A 20,442-nucleotide genomic window follows, 5' to 3' on the forward strand; every position below is an offset into this window, starting at 1 on the left:
AAATTCCATTGTCTTTCAAATATTATTTTCTTTGAAACTTCAATGAAGCAATACTTGTGCTGCGCTGAAAAGCGTTAATGAACCACATGTGGCACAAACGTTGGTTCCGCCCCGTGTTGGTCCGTACTGTTTTGATGTTACACCAACATGTCCACGCGAGTATGACAGTTGTGGATCAGTGACCGCTGGGATGGAAATTTGTCATTCATGCAATTTAAACGTCCGTGCCGCCGTAGATGTAGCACCACATTAAAATAGAGGGTTTGGGGACATTTTAATCAAAATCATGGCTCGCGTTGTCAAAGTGTTTCGGACTCTGCGGAATCACTGGAAGAAGTCCACGTTTGCTGTGTGCGTCCTGTCTTACGGGGGCCACTGGTTGTATGGTAAACACTGGTGAGTCTATCAGGTTATAGTATTTCCACCGATTAGATAATATAATAAAAAGATAATGATATGGTAACCATTTTAAGGTAGGGTATAGGCTTGTTTGTGTGTCATCCATTATTATGTGTGTTGTATCTTGTCAGTGACAATGTTCTGCGGAGAGAGGCTTGTCTGGTGGCCAGGGTAAGGCATCACTTATTTTTGCACATGCATTTGCCAGCAAAAGACATCATCATATAAACTAAATCCTTCTTCAAGTACCTATTATTCCTCCTAATCATCATCACAATCTCTGTTAGGAATTTGGGCGTCAGCAGATAGCCCCACATGAACGCCTGAGGAAAGCAACAGTGATCTTGAATCCTGCAGCTTGCAGTGGGTAAGAAGACAGAAATCTTAAAACCTCTTACTGACAGCAGTGTTCCTCAGAGTATTTCCAACTTGCTGTCCCAATCTTCCACAGGAAAGCCAACAACCTGTTTGAAAAGAATGCTGCTCCTATTTTACACCTGGCAGGTGTGGAGATAACAATAGTAAAGGTATACTTAACTTCTTTTAAAAAAAAACTTGGAATCCTTCAGGGTTGTTAGTGGCTCTAGTAGGGATCCCATTGTGTGACACGATGATTATATATTTCTCTGCAGACAGATTATGAAGGCCAGGCGAAAAAACTAATGGAGCTCATGGAGCAGACAGACATGCTGATTGTGGCTGGAGGGGACGGCACCTTGCAGGAAGTCATCACAGGCTTACTGCGAAGGCCAGATCAGGTAGGTGTCACACTGTTATTCTGTTGGTCTGTCATTAGGGTTTGGTTTATCATGCATTTGCAAAACATAGGAGGACAACTTAATCCAAACTTTTCTTTTAGCAATGTCACTGACCGATGTTTTATGGTTACAGGGTACACTCAGTAACACGCCAATTGGATTCATTCCACTCGGCTCCCACAATTCCCTGAGTCCAAGTCTTCACCTCCTCAGTGACAACAAGGTCAAGTAAGTAGCTCATCAATATTGTACTTAAAGATGCAGATCACATCGTCACACACCTGCGATTGACTGTGTGTTGGATGTGTCTCACAGAGTAAATATATGTATTTGTGTATGGTGTGAGTTTCTCAGTAAGTAACTTAAATTTATTCTTCTGCCTTTTATACACTTTCCAGAGACATTACATCAGCAACTCTGTCCATTCTGAAGGGAGAAACTGTACCCCTGGATGTGCTACAAATCAAAGTGAGAAACGGCTTCTGTTCACTCTACAAAGCCTAATAGCTAGGAACTTAGTGTTTGTCTGGAATGCAGATACTTGCTTATGTCAGTATTTTGTTTTCAGATCAACGGATCATTTAAGGGATTTGTTTTGAAAGAATTTCACACATTCTAATGTGCCTTTCTTCGTCAAATATGCAGTAAGATGTTATACGTCAGCGCATTTTGTCTCGTTTCTAGGGGGAGACCGAGCAGCCAGTCTTCGCCCTGATGGGACTACGTTGGGGTGCATTTAGAGATGTGGCTGCAACAATCAGCAAGTAAGATTACTCAGATTATAACTCTGGGCAATTCGTGACATAATTCCCCATATAAAAAAAGAGTAATTAACCATATTTCCCCCGTAGATATTGGTACCTTGGACCGCTGAAGACAAAAGCAGCACATTGGTTTAGTACTCTTCGGGTAAGGCCATATTATTTGTCTTAACATGCTTGGGTTAGAACAATATATTGAACCAATTTTAACCTTTTTTTAAATATCTGATATTGGAAAGCCATGTCAGCTACCGCCAGTGTGATTGAGATTCCTCTCTGGTATGAAAAACATCTTTTCCTTTTGTGTAACTCATAAGTTATGACTTTGCTTTGTACTTTGTCATTCAAAGGAAGTGTCCTTGACATTCTTCGCCTGTTTTCTACTACCATTGAATGCTTGCATGATTGAGTCATTCTACTTTAAACATCTGTTAACCTGAAAGAAATGCATAGTCAAGTTACGCAAAATCTAGGCAGTCATCAGCCTTAGTAAAACTCAAGATGTCATCAGTAGTCTGTAACGCACAGTATACATCATGAGGTTATTGCTGTATTTCCTTGTCACCCACGACTGTCGTAATTCTGTAGCTGCTCATGTATTTTAATCTTACACTGTTGTAAAATCTCTCAGGAGTGGCCCCTGGTCAGGGAAGTCTCAGTGTCCTACTCGGCTCCCAGCCTTCGACCCCCCTGACCTGCCTGCTCACAAGCCTCCCAGACCCAACCTGCTCCACCGCATCGCCCGCAGACTGAAAAACTACTGGAACCCTCCTGTTGAAGGTAGTGTGTTATTGTAGTCATGCTTGGATCACAGAATGGCAACATGACACCAACAATGTAATTTTTCGTGTGTGTGTGTGTGTTTGCGCAGAGCCTCCAAAGGTGGAGGAGCCAGAGGAGTGGAAGGAGCAGAAGCTTTCAACATTAGAGCTGTTTATTCAAACGCACAACAAAAACCCAGTGAAAAGGGTCAGTTCAGAAATAATTGTATCTATCAAACTTTACCTGTTCTGAGCACATGAATGATCACATTAAACCGCATCTGCCTTGTTCTTCTCTTTGACTTATTAAATATTTTGCTTCTCTTTATTTGAACTTGCAGCGCACAAATGACTCCCTGATGATCTGTGCAGAACCAGACAACTTTACCGTGGGCGAGTTCATCACTGTTGGGTTAGTAGTTTGTTTTTAATTAGTCTGCTGCAAACAGAGAACACCATCGAGGCATTAGACATTATATGAAAAATTCAATGTAAATGTTTTTCATATAGAAATAAAAAAGAAGAGGACCCCACTGTATTCACTAAAAACTCAACGAAACTGGAAGCCAGTGCTTGCCGACTGCAGCTGCCAGAGGTCAGAAACCCCTTAATACGTCACGTCAAACTAAGGATTGTGCTTATAGTCAATTTACTCAATAAAGCTCAGCATGTTAGTTTTTGGTTTCGACATTGAACATCAATATGTTTTGACCCCTCAGGGCACCGGCGGCTTCTACAACATTGACAACGAGGAGTATGAGGCCATGCCTGTGGAGGTAAGGTTGTTGCCACGGAAACTACGCTTCTACATCAGTGCAGAGCGCCGAGAGCAGCTCCTCTCACAGATGCAGTGATGAAAAAAAAGAACATTAAACCAGGAAGAAGACAAAAACTGAGAAATACAAAAGCAATGAAACAGACACCATGAAACTCTGTCATTATGAAAACGGATATCTGCCTCGCCAGCAGTTTTAAATGATCAGGAAGTACTATTGGTTTGAACAGTCTGTTTTATTACATGTAAACAAACAATAAACTATTCAGTTGAAGTTGTTAAGTTACTACAATTATGAGGATTACATTACATGTCGATTTATATGAAAGGACCAAGGCTTTGTTTCTTTAAGCCAGTAGCCCACGTACAGGTTGTCTTACAAAAGGACTTTGTTTAGTGAATGGTTTCCTGTTGCCATCACATTTGAACTTGATCAATAAAAATAATCTCTGTCCAGTTTGTCACAAAGTGTTTTTGACATTTAGTATGGAAGCATTTAGCAAATGCCTGGTTTAGGAAAGGGTTACAGACATGGGTGCATGGCGGAAGTGATGTACAAGTTGTCAGAGGACAGTGAATCAATCAGCCAGGCACAAAGAGCAGATGTTTAGGATTTGATTATAAATGTTGGTGTGGTATAGCTCCTTCACCAGTGACCTTTTTAACACCAGTGCTTTGGGCTGGCTGTGACTGGCTGGGTTGGGGCATACAGATGAATGACTACGGAAGAATATAGAGATCCTGCAGCATAACTACTGTCTATGAAATGTGCTATAAAAATAAACTTTGCTTGCTTGCATTCCGTGATACAAATGCCCAAGATCGTAGACCAGGAGTTTGGCAGACTCCCTTGGTGAGGCTGGGTCTGACAGATGGTGTACACAGTAAATCTGCAGGATTAAGCAAGTGGCTGCATTGCAGGCATCTAAAAATATTTGGTTGTCAACACATTTATTTGACAGCTTTAGTGACGAGCTACTTTGTATATTGAAATTTTTTTCATACAAAGATCAACTTAATTTGAGTTTTAACATAAACTATGATGAATTGTCAGAGGGGTAACTCCAGAGATGTAGTATTACACTTCCATATAGCTGGAGGATTCAGAAGTGACAGATCAAACAAAAGAATGATATCCTGACTTTTTAGTCCTTAGCATGAGTGATGCTTCATCCTATGTTTCCTATAATGCAACTGGGTAGTATCTTTAATTAGACCCTTAATGGTCACTTCTTTCAAACCACACCCTTTTGTAACAATAAAAAGTCTCAAGCCCAAGTGGAAAAAATAACCGTGATTAGGATTGTTTGCCTCGTTAAACTACCAGTGCATAAAGTAGTTACATTTGGCTGTATACCTCAACCAAGTACAACAGTAAAACACGCAGTAATAGATTAAATTATAAATTGTACAATAATTAGCTTGTGGGTGACATTTCACTTGTAATACATATGTACTTTGCAACAAAGTATTGGATCTAAACAGCGCTTGCACTACTGGGGAATGCTGAAGGAATGTGATCCTGGTCAGAGAGGGAAGAGAGAAATGTAGGAAAATAGTTATGCAGTGTTGGAAGCAGCGGATTAGATAATGAGCTATGAATGTTTTATTGTTTTACAATGGCAGTACAGTGAATTTAACAGTTGCTCATGCTATTGAGTTCATGTGTACATTACTGACATCTGTTACAGTGTTTCACATTAGTAAAGGTGAAGACTTGTTCTGTGAATACTCTTGATTCACATTACAATCAAGAAGAAAACACCACTTGGATGCACTGCTGCAGGTGTGCAATACGTTTGCTGTCTTTGACATTCAGTAGAGTGACACGCTGTACAAACAACTCGTTTAGCTAATGCTGGTGCACACGGCTCCACAAAGAAGGCATTTTATACAGTGGTGTGTTGTGTACATTCCCTTTCACACTGAACATACACCTGTAAAGCAAACACAGTCGGAGGCAAGAATATACTACTGCTGACAAGTAAATAGACCAGTCAGAGTCAACGGGTTTCACTGGAGACAGTGAGGTCATTCAGAAGTGCTAAGGACAATGTACAAAATCTTTCCGCAAATACTGTTGACACACATACAGAAATGAGTCGGCCACTTTGCTCTTGTAAAGTTTGAGAAAAATCACATTTCCTTAAGGCCCCATTTTAACAATAAAGCTTAAGTGTCCTTCTCTTCCAAATACAACACTTAGTTTTATTTAACCAACCCAGAAAACATCCTAGGAGGTCAAGTAAAACAGTACAGGCTACAAGACCATTAGCAGTTATCAACCTGGGGATCAGCCAATGAAAGATCATTTCTGGAATGTGAAAATGAAAAATAAACCATCATTGAATATTTGTAGACCAGTGATTTAAAAATACTTGTTTAATAAAAATGACTGTGTTTTTAGCTGCGAGATGGTTGAGAACCACTACTCCATTTTTGTATGAGGCGAGCATCAGCCTCATGTGTTCCAACATGGAACAAACGGTCACTGATTGGCAGCATGGTGGATTAAAGTCTGCCATGATAATTCAAAAGACACAGTTGGCCCATCTCTAGAGCTGGATTCACTCAATGGGTCTGCGATGAAAAGACAGAGAAAGCCTCGTCTGGAGCCGACAGAGGGGTAGAGGGGTGTGTGTGTGTGGGGGGGGGGGGGGGGGGGGGGCACCACGTCTCCAAAAACACAAAGGGATCTATCTTCAGTCAAGGACACAAACAAGCAAAGAGGATCTCTTTGAAGCTGATCAACAAGCAAACTCCATCAAGGACTCTTCATTCAGCAGGATCACAAAAGATATATTGGATTCCACTGATGAATACGTCTCTAGTTCGAATAAGAAAATACAATGACACAATGACAGCCTGTATACAATACAACACGCACACAAAGCTCCTCCACTCCATAACCACTTGCTGGCTCAGACTGTAAGTCATAAACATAGCATTAAAAAAGAAGGTACAGTTAAGCATGATCACTGTGTGCATCAGGAAATAGTCCAGTGGTGGACATGGTGCAGCATTCATGATAAGTTAGTGTTATAGATTCACATTCATTGACAATTGAAGAACCGCCGCTGATCACGACATAGTAAGGTACAACAAGTAACACGTCAAAATGTTTCCGGAAAGCCTCCGTCGCTTGTGATCAAACACAGAAACACACTATCAGATCTACCTCGTGTTGAAGGTGCATAAAAAGTTAGTATTTAACAACCTTTCCCTTCTTATTCTGTGAGCCAGCTTCATTATAATGAACCACCCCTGTTATAAAAAAAGACGATCAAGCTCACTAAACAAAAAGACGGGAACAAAAAGCACATATATAATTTCAGCTACCACAGACTCATATTGCTTCCTTTTTGAAAGGCGAAAAAAGGCGTTTGATTAACCCAGTCCCAAAGTAGCTTTATCAGAAAAAGAAGAATAATCACCCAAGTATGGTACTGTTTGAGTTTGTTTCACATTGTGACGGCAAGAATCTCCAAAAACATGTATGTGAAGCGCACAAATTCATCTCCAGCAGTAAATACTCGCCGTTCCAGTGAATTTTTCATTGTGAGTAGTGGAGAACGACCAATCATCCTGCTGTGATGACCGGACCTCATCAATTTTATCCAGTGCTTTCGGCCCTGGCCACTTAACGCAGAATCAGAGTCAAACAAGAACAAACAAGCCAACAAACATGTCTGCAAAAAGAACAGTACTGAGTGATGTAACATGTGAATGGCTACAAGAGCACACTGCTGCCATGCAGCACTGTCTGCTAGGCAGGTGTTTATCAGCCACTGTGGACCAGCGCACTAAGTGTCCTCTTCATCCACACTGGCTGGAAAAGTCTCCACAGGTCAGATGAGAACCACGCAGAGTGGGGGGTGGGGGGTGGACACCCAGGAGGGGACAGCAGGCAACAGATGGAAGTCCCAGGGTGGAGGCAGTGTATTCAGTGTCTTGGTGTGTGTGTGTATGTGTGTGTGTGTGTGTGTGTGTGGGGGCCTTGAAGGCACAGATATCCAGTGGCGTTTCCCAGGCCGAGGGGGCTCAGGGGCAGCAGAGGTTGTCTATGACCAGCGTGACATCAATACCGTACACCTCCAGCAGGTCAACCAGGAAGGAGCGATCACCCTGGGGATCCAGCCCCATGGCCCTCACATGCTCAGCGGTGAGGGTGGGATCGGTGCTGCCTGCTACGTCTGACAGGGTCTGGAAGATGCGGTTATTCAGCTCCATGAAGAACCTAGGACAGGATCAAAGATGACTACGTCATGCTGTGGTCCCCTCTGCATCACATTGACAAACCCCACATAATAGTACTACTCTCCTGAAACTGCCTGTGATTATGACTCAAGTGCATTAGCAGCAGTGAATACATCCGCCAAGGACTCACAGAATGAAAAGATCCTCTTCGTTTGACGTGCAGTCTCCGTCCACCTCTTGAGCGTAGAGCAACATTTGCCTGGAACAAAAAAGTCATCATCTATCACTCTGAAATGTTCCTTGAAATGCAACAAAAGTAGTATATGTAGTATATATATTAGTATCTGTTTTCAAATTGGTGCATGTATCACCATCAAAAACATTCAATTTACAGATTGTAATTGATTTTAAATCTGCCTATTTTTCAGTATTTGTCAGTGTGTTTATCACCTCTGTTCACTCAGTTTCCTGTATTTCTCCTTGTCCGCTGCATTCACTCGGAGCAGCGGCTGCAAATGGCTTCTGTGCGTTTTCACATTCTGGTTATCAATGTAGACGTCATACAGCTCCTTCTTATCCTCAAAAATCTTCTCTGTGGTGCCTTAAGAAATTATGAAAGCATGCTCATTTAATAGGGGGTCGTTTCCATAGATTACAGTAATAGTGGTCAATTTGAATGCAGTACAGCTTCACTCACAGGCCACGTACGACATCTCTGTCTCCAGGGTAGTGATGTCGGCTATGTTGATGTAGAAGAAAGGCCGTAACTCAGGCACAGAGACACCAATTCCAGGCAAAGAGACGTTGGCCAGGCAACAACAGCAATACACTGAGAAGACAGAACGAAGCGAATGAAACGTCTCTACAGAAACTGAAAATAAAAGACCACACTTTGTACATTTATTCCATCCTGAGGCGTCTGTGTTAAAGAGAAACAAGGACAAATAGCAGAAACGTAACTACAGTAACAGCAAGTAAAAGGCTGTAAGTGTGTTTGTGTGCGTGTGCGTATGCGTGTGCGAGCGAGCCTCTCACCCCTGTAGCAGACCACACCTACTGGTGGAGGGGAGAAGATGAGGAGACGTTTCCTAAGCAGTGCAAACTTCCACAGCACCATGATCTGCTCCCCAAAGAACTGGATGAACTGGGACATGCAGCCAGCTGGGTGGGTGATCTGCAGGGAGCAAAAAGAAATGTGACAGATATGTTGGTTTTTGTTGTTCTGACTGAGCCCCCCTGCTATCACCGACAAAATCAGTGTGTTCTGCTGCTTTCGGACCTTCATTTCTGGGTGCATACAGCGGTTGATGGTGGTAACGCTCCAGGTTGGGCAAGTGGTGACTAGACCATTTCCTGCAGGGGGAAGGACAGCCTTCTTATCTTCATAGAAGGCCTCCAGTGGGGAGTACTGGCCTGGACACTGCAACTGGTGTCTACAAGGCAACGATAGGTGGAAGAGGAGGAGGAGAGAAAGAAGAATCTTGTCAGGTATGAGTTATCCAAGTATTTCCAGATTTGTATAATTAAGCTGATTAAGCTTGCTTGGGTGTATTTAAACAAATCACATATTAATGTTCTGTCAACATCGCCATGTTTACAGCTCAGGCAGCGTATTCCAAGAGATTTAAAGGCAATAGCTACACTGAAGCTTGCGTCTGAAACCATTCACTCTATCACTTTTTGTTAAACACCATAAAGGGAAGTCTATGTAAAAGAGTTGTGTATTCAATATCACACACTTTTTAGGTCATCCAGAATGCAAGATTACATATTGGGCTTGGTTAGTAACGATTACTTGTTCTTAAATTGCATTGTGGGATCATTGGAGGCCACTCGCGTTACATAAATGCCACTTTTGTATTTGGTTTAACGACTTCAACCATTCAGCACCACCTGAGACATCTGCCCGCGGCCGCAGAGCGACATTAAAACAGCCACAGTGACCAACTGGAGGCTAGATTACCACACTCCTTTCAGATTCATTCAGATCAAATTGTATTTGGGGATAACCTGAGCCATCAGTATTCTTAACTCGAAACTGTGGATGTGTCATTTATTTATACATAGTCAATGAGCAGATAGGCTTTTCGTGAGATGACTGAACCACAAGAGCAGAGTTACTGAAGAGAAGAGAGGCTGTCAAGGCCTCTTCCACTTCCGTGCTTAGACTTTATACAAAAACTGCATGTAATGGGCGCTTGTAGCTGGGACTCTGGGTTTATGTTTAATAGATGAGAAAATATTTAACAAAAAGGAGCAAGACAGCGAGAGTTAGGAACATAAAGAGAAACATGCGAACACGGTTGGGCGAGGAATAAATAAGTAATAATAATAATAAACAGAACAGAAATAGGGTGGTGCAAACGTGACAAAATAAAAATAAAAACAGAAAGACTCACACACAGGGGCACGCAACACACAGCATGTCTTACCTGACTTGGTTCTCCAGGAAGTGCATGTAGCGGTAAAGAAGAGTGTAGGAGGGAGACAGTATTCCCACAGACTTCATCCTCGCTCCTCGCTCCAGCTCACTCTCCACAGGCATGTTGGCAAAACAGGCCAGCCCGAAGTAACAGCCTTTACGGAAATATCTAGCCAAGGGCAAATAAAAAAAGATCAGTATTAGTTTATCAGAGTTAACACAGAGGGACAGGTTTCTGACACGGACTGTGTGTCTCTAAAGACTGGATTCCATGCGTCTTGATTAGTGGGCGTGAGTGGGAGTACGTACATGAAGTCGTTGGTGATCCGATGGGAACCGCTGGCCATTGACTTGAATTCAACTCCGTCTAGGTTGATGTCGTGAGGCAGACACCACTCGACCATATTCCCTGCCATTCACACACACACACAAAATAAACCACAAAGTTACTTCCCATATCCTCTACTTTCATCCTGCTTACTTCCCCTCATTCTGTATGCCAGTCATGTAGGAGCAAGAGGTCCGACAGTAAGTAAAAGCACTGACTCAGCTCTTTAGCTGTCTGCACACTGACCTCTTCCATATATGAAGCAGAAGCACTGACACTGACCTTGTTTTCTGTTGTGTTTGATGAGCTATTGATTGTATATCGTGTTGTCTTATCTGTTTCTATCATTTTCTGTATTAAATCTAATAGGATGGCTTTCCCTTTTAAACCAGCTTGGGTTTCAGTCACTCAATTATTGCATAAGCTTTACAGTATGTTTGATAGCTTTCAAAAACTGGACAGCCAGGTGGTTTATTTCTTTTGGAATCTATTTCATAGGGTCTTGACATTTGAAATATCTGACAACCCCACCTGGGCATACACCCTTCACCGCCATGAGTCAGTGTAATGCACTAAAGCACACTTGACAGAGGAGACTGACGTCTAGGTAAAAACTGAGAATTTTAAACATAAGAGAAAGAAGATCACATGATATTGCCACAATCTGACTTACCTGATCTTGTATCAAAGGTAACCACAAACACAGCCACAATCTGGTCCTTTTCCTCCCAGTGATCCCTCACCGAGAGGCCGGGGAAGGGAACATTAAGATCTGTACCCATAGGCTCCGGGCGGTCCCTCCCGTGCCCAGAGAGCTCTGTTCGCGGACGGCCCGGACTTATTTCCCCGCTGGGAACAACAGCTGTGACATTTCTCGTCGGGCTGCAGGTTATAGTGGTGGCGGCGGAGCTGCTGCTGCTCCACCCAGTACCAGCCGCGATAACCGTCGGTGTTCGCCGCCCGGCTGGCTGCGAACTTTTCTCCGACGGTGCGTCTTCCTCCCGGGGCGACGCAGGCGGCGGCTGGGCCGCCTGGTTCGGATCGGGCGGCGGGATCTCCTCCCAGTCCAGCAGCGGGGCTCGGTCAGACTGCTTCACCATAGCGCTGCTGCCTCCGAGGACTCGCGGGAAGGAGAAAAATATCAAAAAACTCGGATGTCCAGTTGAATCGAGCTCACTAAACACGCTGCTGGAGCCGGATCATGATGTCCTGCTGCGTGCTGGGTTGTTTTCTATGTATTTGTAAGCGTGTCACATCCACTGACGGGTTGCTTTCCCTCCTCCCGTCTCACTGTTTTGATGACGTCGCTGACTTCCGCCCACGTGTCTATATTACTTTTTCATACAGTGACCTAATTTTGACTACGGGCTATTTGTTTGCCCATAATAATTATATATATCATATTCTTACAACGTTCATACAGAGATTCAGATGCATGTTGTAGGTACTATTAAGTATTCATTTACACTATTTTCATGTTATTTAGTTTTACTATCAAAGTGAAAGTGTAGTTTCCCCTTTTGCTATCATTATCTATATCCATATAGTCCTACATTGTATGGGTAGATTTTCATCGTTTTTATGGTAACGCTGTAGACAGTTGTTTATGCAATTAACAGCCATGTTAATGTCAGGTGCATAGGTCAGGTGTGTGGTTTATTAACAAGTCAACCAATCAGAGAGCTAGATGTGTTAACGGTGGCATAGTTCATTTAAACAGGAAGTCGCTTACATACTAGGTGCGAAATTCAAAGCGTGGTGGCGGCGGGGAAAGGCGACTTATTCGTGAGTATGCGTGACAAGAAAATATTATTACTCAGACTTAAATGACTTAATTGGAGTGTACGTTTCTGGCCACTGTGTGAAGTGTTGAGCTTACAGATAAGTCTGAAAACATAAATAACCTCATCAACCAGGGTGCTGGTTTTCAATTGTCCTACGTGATTTGGTTGGCAAAACATTTTAAACAATATATACTATTGATTAAATTATGACACATTAATATATGCAGGCCTAGATGGAGTATAATTAACATGTTTTTATTTCCTCTTATCTTTATCTTCTTAAAAGACTTAAGGCCTAATAATTTAATTAAAAAATCTAATGCATAACATAAATCCCAAATTTAAAATGGTGAAGTATTTTTGTTCTTTAAGGGCAGTCAAATACAGGATTAAGCATTTTAAAGGAAACCTTTGCAAACCTCAGGCGCCAAGCATGGCGACCTTGTTTGATGGGATCAGCCAGCAGCTGGACTTCTCTAGCTGTGGAGAGGAGGGGAGCAGCAGTGACAACTCTGATGACTGCACATTCAGGATCCGAAGTCCCAGGATCTGCAGTCCCAGCTCTGCATGTAGGACGCCCAGAGTGCAACGCCAACGCAGTCGAAGCAACACCCTAACCTCCCCTTTATCGTGCACCAGCCCCATACCTTATGCTTCCTGGAGCAAACTGAGGCTCTGTGACTCACCAAGCACGCCCAAGGTGGGGAATAATTCACACTGATTGTCCTGTGTATGATTTGTCAAAGTGTGTCTCAAATGTCAAACTAGTTTTACTTCAAAGGGATGAATGGCATTTCCCTCTGTTTTTCCCTCTGCTGAAGAGCCTTCTGTCGAAGTCGTCCCAGCCTTTCTCCACCACTAAGATAAGTCGCCATCAGAGGACCCTGCGCTTCTCCTCTGTTGCGCCAAACCTCACCCATGCTCCTTCTGTCAATGTGAATCCTTTCACCCCTGACACAATCCGCAGGAACAGCGAGCAGCAGTGGAGAAACAGTAGTTATGATGATGACGATGACTATGGACGCAGGTTACAACTGCTTTATGCTGTACTGTATATCTGGATGAGTTGTAAACACAAGTGCATGTTCACTCACAGACGGGGATTGGTTGACGTTAACGTCTGGAAAATGTCCAAATGTTTAATTTAGAACTGCTGCATCACAGGGAAATTAGTTATCTTGTGTAATGGTGTAGGTGTCCCATTCAGAGCTATTTTTAAAATGCAATAACTTGAATGCCTTTGGCTAGTAGATTCCCCTACTGATGGTGAAACTAAAATAGTTTGAATTCCAGTTTCCTTACACATAAACCTGACTTTTTAATCCCTTATTTATGCAGGGGTTTTTTTTGTGTGTGTGGATGTAAAGGTCTAAAGACCCTTTTCATCTTTCAGGTCGAAACACAGCCTAACGTCATCTGAGGAGGATGACGAAGCCTTTCTCCCACCAAAGGTATCACTATTTTTATCAGTACTTTCTGGTGGATGTAGCCCTCCCCCTCAGATGCTGCTGATGTGATTTCATAATCAGGCTTTGTCAGCTTCAGCTGCCTCCTCACTTCTTGTGTTGTCCAAAATTACATGCTGCCAGTCATACTTCCGGGATTTCTCTAAGGAATCTCCAGCAACAAAAGTCCTTTCCTTGTGGAAGCACTACCATATTTGGTGACTCATCAAAGAAAACCCCGGTTCTCCTGGCTCTGTGACGTGTGTTCCTCTCTTTAGAAATGTCTCTGGTTTTACCACAAGGCCCTCCGTCTGTTTATCTGGCAGAGGCGAGCTGTCCAGGCGTTCATGCTGTCACGCTATGAGAGTGAGTTTCTGGAGCTGGAGTGCATCGGCGTGGGCGAGTTTGGGGCAGTTTACAAGTGTGTGAAGAGGATGGACGGTTGCTTGTACGCCATAAAACGCTCTCGCCAACCCTTGGCAGGCTCTGCCAATGAGTGAGTCAGCAGCATTTTGCTCTCTGATCGGCCTACTTTTTTTAATTTTGTTCTTGACTTGGTCAAATGTATCCCTGGCCATATTTTTTTTTGTCCTCTCAGGCAGCTGGCTCTTAAGGAAGTGTATGCACATGCTGTTCTTGGGCACCACCCTCATGTTGTTCGCTATTATTCAGCATGGGCAGAAGACGACCACATGATTATTCAGAATGAATACTGTGATGGTAGGTTTCCCTTTTACCATTAAAAGCACAGTTTGGGAAGACTAGAATGAAAGGAAACTCTAAATATCTTTTAGGTGAACTAGATTTAATTCTTTCTGATACTGTGTGTGTCAGGTGGAAGTCTCAATGATGCTATCATGAAGAAGGAAGTACAGGGTGAGCTGTTTTTGGAGGCTGAGTTGAAAGATCTACTTTTACAAGTGTCTATGGGGCTAAAATACATCCACAGTTTAGGCCTCGTACACCTGGACATCAAACCAAGTGAGTCTCACTGAGTTGTTTGCATTTCTTATATTGTCCAGTCCAAACACAGTCCTGAGGTTTTTTTTAAATGCCTTGTTTCAACCCTTTTGTAGGTAATATATTCATTTGCCAACGTCCCAGTACAAGTGCAGCAGGTGAAGGGGAGAGTGAGGAGGAAGATGACGGAAGCACGTCAGCAGGAGTCATTTACAAAATTGGTATTATATTTAATGCTCACTAAAGTTTTACACTTTTTATTTTTATTTTATAAATGTCAAATTGGATGTTTTCTGCAGGGGATCTGGGTCATGTGACATCAACCAACAGTCCTCAAGTTGAAGAAGGGGACAGCCGCTTTCTAGCCAGTGAGGTCCTGCATGAGGTAAAAATAGTCCTGGGGTGGGAGTTGGTTACCCCAGTGTTTTTTTTTTTTTTTTTTTTTTTTAAAAACAAAGAAGAATCAAAAGGTCTTTCATATTATATTTGCATTGTTTCTAGCGTTCATTCCAGCCATCTCTCTGCTCCCCAGGATTACAGCCAACTCCCCAAAGCAGACATCTTTGCTCTGGGCCTTACGGTGCTGCTGGCAGCCGGGGCTCCTCCTCTGCCCCAAAATGGAGATGAGTGGCACAGACTTAGAGAGGGGCAGCTCCCCAAACTTCCAAGGGAGCTATCGCCTCCCTTCAGAAGCCTACTTCAGGTTTGCTTATTTCAGGGCTGATGTTTTTGATACGATGTTTGAATATTTAAATCTAACCTAATTAAAGACTCATTTAAATTCTCAAGTCACTAGCATAGCTTGTTAAATACTTTTGTCTTTATTTTTTATTCTTTGTCAGTTGATGCTGGATCCAGACCTGACAAAGCGGCTGTCTGCCAGGGAGCTTTGCAAGCACGCAGTTTTAAGGGAAAAGAGGACTGAGAGACTAGCTGCCCAGCTACGCAGAGAGCTCAATGTAGAGAAGTTCAGGACAGCCATGCTTGAGAAGTAAGATTTAACTGAACTAAGCATCTGGGGTTCAGGCCATGTCTTCATCGAATTTAACCTTAATTGGTCTTGCTTAATTCACTCATGCTGATGCCATGCCATTATTTTTGTAATTCAGTACCAACCTCATTTACATAATAACACCTGCACAATGTAGTCTATCATTTTTGCTGAGCTCATTGTACATTGAGAGCAACGTAAGGCCAAAGTCAAATTCCTCATGTGTACACATACCTAGCCATTAAAACTGATTCAGATGTCAGTTAAAAGCACACACTTATTTCCATTTTCTCCACAGAGAGCTCCAGGAGGCTCGTCTGGCGGCCTTGTCACCCAAGCAGATCCTCCCTCCTGGCCTGAACTCCTCTGCTAAGATCGGGTCTCTACCCAGAGCAGGGAGGAGGCTTGTTGGTAGGAAGACTACACGGTCCATGAGCTTTGGTTGCCCAGGTTATGGAGTCTAATGGGACGTTGTGAGGCCCACATGCCTGTCCTTTTGCTCTGATGCAAAGTGGTTATGTGATTCCCTTGTACAGCAATGGTTTTGTTGGAACTGATTTGAAATGACTGGATGGATAATCCTTTTGAGTCTTCTAAGTGGATGCAGTGTAACTGAAGGACTGGAGAGACCTGGACAGCATTGGTTTCAAAGGACTAATCTGACTCTGACACTGTTCAGGTGATTTTCAACAACTTGGAATTGCTGCAGACCAATGTACTCAACCAATTGTTTTTTTTTTTTAAACTGTAAATAAACATTTTAAGCATTTTACCAGATGGATTTCCTATTTGCTTATTTGATTTAGCTCTGCAACTCTTGTCCCAATGGAGTACTATGTTATCAAAAAAGCACATTCAGAAGGGCTGTTGGCCACAGCAGGGACTTTCCAGTGGTGTTATCTTTAAATGCAGCCAACTGTGTGACTATTTATGTGGCTAGACATGCACTTACACAGAAATGTTGAAAGTATGTGTTTCAAAGGAAACATGTTCAAACTATTTCTCAACATAAATATTCAATTGTACTAGTAGTATTTTAGTTGTTGCATAAGGTGGTAGCTAACTATGAGTCAGTTTTTATTATTGGATGAGTTAAAGATGGATTCACTGTAGGCTCTTGCATAATCTCGGCAACTAGAGGAAAAACTATTTTAATTTGCAGCTGACTAGTTATATCCAGTTAGGTGATTTATGTCCTGGGGTTTCTCGGTATTGCCTAACGACAAAGAGAAATGGCTCCCCCCCACCCCAAGTCCGACGGTATTTGAAGGCATCATGGGGCGTTTACCGTAGCCAGATATGTGGCCATCTGAAGTTGTTTTTGCTGCTGCTCAGTTAGACCTAAGCAGCGCCGTGGTCGGTGCTCTATGGCGCATCACTGAGAAGTTCTTTGTACTAAGTTAAAAGCTGACTCATCCGGCATAGGAAACGAATGTGAGTAAAACTAGCCATTCTTTCTAAATTTATTTAGCTGTAAGTTACCTTAGTCGCACGTTCTCTCTTTTGCTTAACGTTATCTTCGGTGCCGAAAGTTACCGTGAGCTAATGTAAGAAACCAAAGTTAGCATTAGCGTAACGTTAACTTTCTAACTAACTAGCTTAACTTGCCCGTTAGACGTCAACTGTCAGAAATAATTCCTTAAGGGTAATGTTTGCCAAGATGCATTGGTTTCTTATTACTCGTTGTTAGCAAAGTTTGTTGAATCACTTTAGTGCTAACTTAAAATGACCCTCATTTTTCTTGTCTGAATTTAAAAAGGCCGAGAGTGATTATCGATGGATGACTTGGGCGATCTGACCAGTGGGCAAAACGCCGCCCTGGTAATTTTGGCCTTCCTTCAAATGGACTGTAGAAATTCTGACTACAGGAAGGAGCTTTTCTCCCTGGAGCAAGATTATATTAACGTTACCCGGGACATCAATTGCAATAGCTCCTGGATAGACGTCCAGGACGAAGGAGACCTTGAAACTGACGGTCACCTGCCCGTTTGCATGCCACTTTCTTTTGGAGATATTCAGCCTTCAGTGGAGCTGCGGCGGCCTGGTGAGTAACTCAATCAGTAGGTACAGATGAAATAACCTGCTACATCACATAGGCGGTTGCATACAAGCACCACAAACTCTGACATCAGATCAGCTGTTTCACGTTTCGCCAAGGCTGATTTGATTCTGAAAGCAAAATATAGGGCTTTTTTTCTGGGTGTCAAAATAAATACAAATTTCCCAATTTTAAACCCATTGTGGAGTAACAGGCAAACTCGTGTGTGGTCCACGATATCATAGTGCAAAAGTCACAACATTGACATGCAAATCTGACAAGTTGTTTCCAGCTTAACAAAACAACATGTGACTTAAAGTGAAACCAGGAAGTGGCTGTCAACCATTTCTTGTAATTAGTGTCTCATCTGATGCAAACCTATCCACATTCATACATCTCTCACTTGATTACTGTATGTGTTTTAACAGACATCAAATTGTATGTGCTATAGAGATCATATGTTCGATAAGTAGATTTCCTAAAGGCTGTATGTTCCTTTCTAGGAAAATGTTTTTCTTCCACTGTTCTTCCTTTCAAATCCAGAAATACACATTATGGTGACTAAACCTTTTATTCATGTTGTGGCTATGTTGTTTTCCTGTAGGGGACCATGGAGAAGCAGCAGCACTTCAGCAGGTTGCAGAAGGGCTGAGAGAGATTGCAGCCCAGCTTGAACACAATGTTGTGGCTCAGGCTACCCAGAACCTGAGAAGGAACATATCAACATCCCCCTCTGAAGTGAGTCTGAACAAAGGAATTATTTAACTGTTAATGTTGTGGTGGTCATCCTCTGTAATACAGAGGACAATGTCTAATTACCAGTGAGTTTTTGTTGTTTCAGAAAGCATTTACAATGTCATATTCTAATTTATCATATATGTAACTATGGCTGAAACGATATAAGTGTCCTCATCAATTTGTAGATTTTAAAAAACGAAATAAAAAGAAAACCAGGTTTATTGTCAAAAATAATGATGTGGGCAAAGTCATCACAAATTACCAAGAGGCAGAAAACTCCTGAACTTCTGTGTGCATACAGAGATATGCAACAAGGAGATCATTACGTTGAGATACTAAAACTCGTAAATGTTTATTTAAATTTTAGAAACGTTTAGTTTTTTAGAACTACTAGATCTATTAATAAATTATTAAATTTTTCCAGGGTTTCCAGCAAGAACATTGTTGCTAAGGTGGTCACCTGGCCACCCAGGTACTGACACAATTTATCTCATTTTATCAATTCAGTTAGTAGATGATGGCCTATTATCCATTAATATGGAGTATTGGCCACACTCGCAGCGCAAAATTAGCTCCAGCCAACAGCCAAATGCTGGTGAAATCTGCAAATGGCTGGAATATTTTCTTCACTCACCAGCCAAAAACAATATCAATCTATTGAGTGGTTGGTACACATTGAACATTCACTCGCCATTTGGCCGGTGGACAAAAGTTAATTTTGCGACCATTTAAAAACCTGCCATTTTCCTGTGTTAATAGTGCCCACGCTCTTTGTCCTTGAAAGTTAATATTTAATTGAAGCTTTTTTTAATCATAGTAAGTGGTCTTTGAGGTGAGGTGACACATGTCCACCATTAAAACCTTGAGTGATTACTTTTAAGCTCTGCATTATATTTATTATTGGTAGGTATTGATATATTCCAGAATGGTTGTTGAAAACAGAGCAACCTCCCAGATATACTTGGTACTAGTTGGGGAATATGCAAAATGAGGAATTGTGCTTGTAGTGCAAAATGGAACATGGTATTTTTGTCAGAGGAACTACACATTTGAGTTCTGCAATATTTAAATATGCGAATATACTGAGATTAGCTGGATTAAGAATATTTAATGATTTGCAGTTACCAGTTTCCTTAATAGCCTTACCTTATTTGTTTGATAAATTAATGTCTACATGTGCAAAAGGCCACAGCAATTGCTTTTAGCACCACAAAATAAGAAAAGTGTGTGAATTGATTTCTACATTAATTAATTGAGTAACATTTTCATGATTTTCTAGTTTGTGTTCAGAAACACAACTTTGCATCTATTTTACACCAATAATTTTAGAATCAAAACCTCAAAATATTATAAATAGGATGTACAGGCCCTTGTAATAAATAAAACAGTTAAGGTCTGTAAAGTTGCAATAATAACCTGAGTATTGTCTTCATGTAATAATTGATCCCTTCTGGTCGTTTTTGTTTTCCAGCAGTGGAAGGACCACCTTACCCAGGAGGTGGACAGGGTGATGAGGCATGGCGTGGGTCTGGAGCATCTACCCCAGGAGCGAGTCATCGTGGCCCTCACTCTCACTCTGGTGAGGGGAGTGTGCGAGAAGGCCCCGCAACTGCTGCGAAACCTCTTCAACACAGCACTGCAGTACATCAGCCCTGTGAGGGCCAGGTGATTTCTGAGCTGCCAGCTGAGAGTAAATAACTTGGATATTTGTGACTGAATATGAAACTGGCACCTGCTCCTCATGACCAGTTGACTGTGAAAGGAGCTGCGTTGACTACAACAGTATTAGAAACACTTTCTTATATGAAATAAAGTGACAGTCTTTTGAGTTTATGGACATGTATTGAAAACGGGAAATATTCAGTTAAGTTAGTGATACTTGAATTTTCGTTACTTTATTTACTTAATGCTTCTGTTTACTTTTGGTTAAGTGTTATCTTTTCATTTTACACTTATACATGTATGACCAAAGGATTGTAAAACTTGAATAAATAAATATTTTCTGGGGTTGAGTTTGATTCTTAAATATGGTGAGACTATTTTATATTCTATATATTAAAAATAAGTGGATTTAACTTCATCAAT

General features: G+C 42.0%; 4 protein-coding genes across 7 annotated transcripts; 3 read left to right on the forward strand and 1 right to left on the reverse strand.

Moving 5' to 3' along the window:
- Positions 1 to 123: 123 nt before the first annotated feature.
- On the forward strand, positions 124 to 3,913 carry agk (acylglycerol kinase). Its single transcript, XM_038704943.1, is given in 15 exon segments — positions 124 to 396; positions 531 to 570; positions 687 to 766; positions 851 to 926; positions 1,032 to 1,157; positions 1,291 to 1,385; positions 1,556 to 1,625; positions 1,842 to 1,921; positions 2,009 to 2,066; positions 2,550 to 2,603; positions 2,605 to 2,698; positions 2,790 to 2,887; positions 3,021 to 3,091; positions 3,190 to 3,274; positions 3,399 to 3,913. Coding segments are annotated over 15 exon segments (1,272 nt in total). The 5' UTR covers positions 124 to 286; the 3' UTR covers positions 3,534 to 3,913.
- Positions 3,914 to 5,037: 1,124 nt separating this feature from the next.
- dennd11 (DENN domain containing 11) lies at positions 5,038 to 11,896 on the reverse strand. Its single transcript, XM_038704942.1, has 9 exons — positions 11,075 to 11,896; positions 10,383 to 10,482; positions 10,084 to 10,242; positions 8,931 to 9,084; positions 8,687 to 8,825; positions 8,349 to 8,480; positions 8,102 to 8,252; positions 7,842 to 7,910; positions 5,038 to 7,691 (listed from the first exon to the last, which is right to left on the reverse strand). Exons 1-9 carry the CDS (start codon positions 11,499 to 11,501, stop codon positions 7,496 to 7,498), a joined length of 1,527 nt encoding a protein of 508 aa, XP_038560870.1. The 5' UTR covers positions 11,502 to 11,896; the 3' UTR covers positions 5,038 to 7,495.
- Positions 11,897 to 12,125: 229 nt separating this feature from the next.
- Positions 12,126 to 16,351, forward strand: wee2 (WEE2 oocyte meiosis inhibiting kinase). Of its 3 annotated transcripts, XM_038704938.1 has the most exons (12): positions 12,126 to 12,186; positions 12,610 to 12,885; positions 13,007 to 13,212; positions 13,579 to 13,636; positions 13,909 to 14,126; positions 14,229 to 14,350; positions 14,465 to 14,611; positions 14,707 to 14,811; positions 14,890 to 14,975; positions 15,123 to 15,293; positions 15,433 to 15,581; positions 15,880 to 16,351. In XM_038704938.1, the coding sequence occupies exons 2-12, from the start codon at positions 12,619 to 12,621 to the stop codon at positions 16,043 to 16,045; spliced, it is 1,695 nt and encodes a 564-aa protein (XP_038560866.1). In that variant the 5' UTR covers positions 12,126 to 12,186; positions 12,610 to 12,618; the 3' UTR covers positions 16,046 to 16,351. The 3 variants fall into 3 exon arrangements, with proteins under 3 accessions (XP_038560866.1, XP_038560865.1, XP_038560867.1); XM_038704937.1 differs by lacking the exon at positions 12,126 to 12,186 and having other exon boundaries at positions 12,558 to 12,885; XM_038704939.1 differs by lacking the exon at positions 12,126 to 12,186 and having other exon boundaries at positions 12,559 to 12,885; positions 13,957 to 14,126.
- Positions 16,352 to 16,858: 507 nt separating this feature from the next.
- On the forward strand, positions 16,859 to 20,369 carry bida (BH3 interacting domain death agonist). Of its 2 annotated transcripts, none has more exons than XM_038704948.1 (4): positions 16,859 to 17,015; positions 17,341 to 17,625; positions 18,224 to 18,357; positions 19,829 to 20,369. In XM_038704948.1, exons 2-4 carry the CDS (start codon positions 17,358 to 17,360, stop codon positions 20,024 to 20,026), a joined length of 600 nt encoding a protein of 199 aa, XP_038560876.1. In that variant the 5' UTR covers positions 16,859 to 17,015; positions 17,341 to 17,357; the 3' UTR covers positions 20,027 to 20,369. The 2 variants fall into 2 exon arrangements, with proteins under 2 accessions (XP_038560876.1, XP_038560877.1); XM_038704949.1 differs by having other exon boundaries at positions 19,832 to 20,369.
- Positions 20,370 to 20,442: the final 73 nt, after the last annotated feature.

Source organism: Micropterus salmoides, unplaced genomic scaffold (genome assembly GCF_014851395.1).
Source record: "Micropterus salmoides isolate LMB-PRFRI ecotype aquatic unplaced genomic scaffold, ASM1485139v1 Ms_hic_scaffold_8, whole genome shotgun sequence".
NCBI lineage: Eukaryota > Metazoa > Chordata > Actinopteri > Centrarchiformes > Centrarchidae > Micropterus > Micropterus salmoides.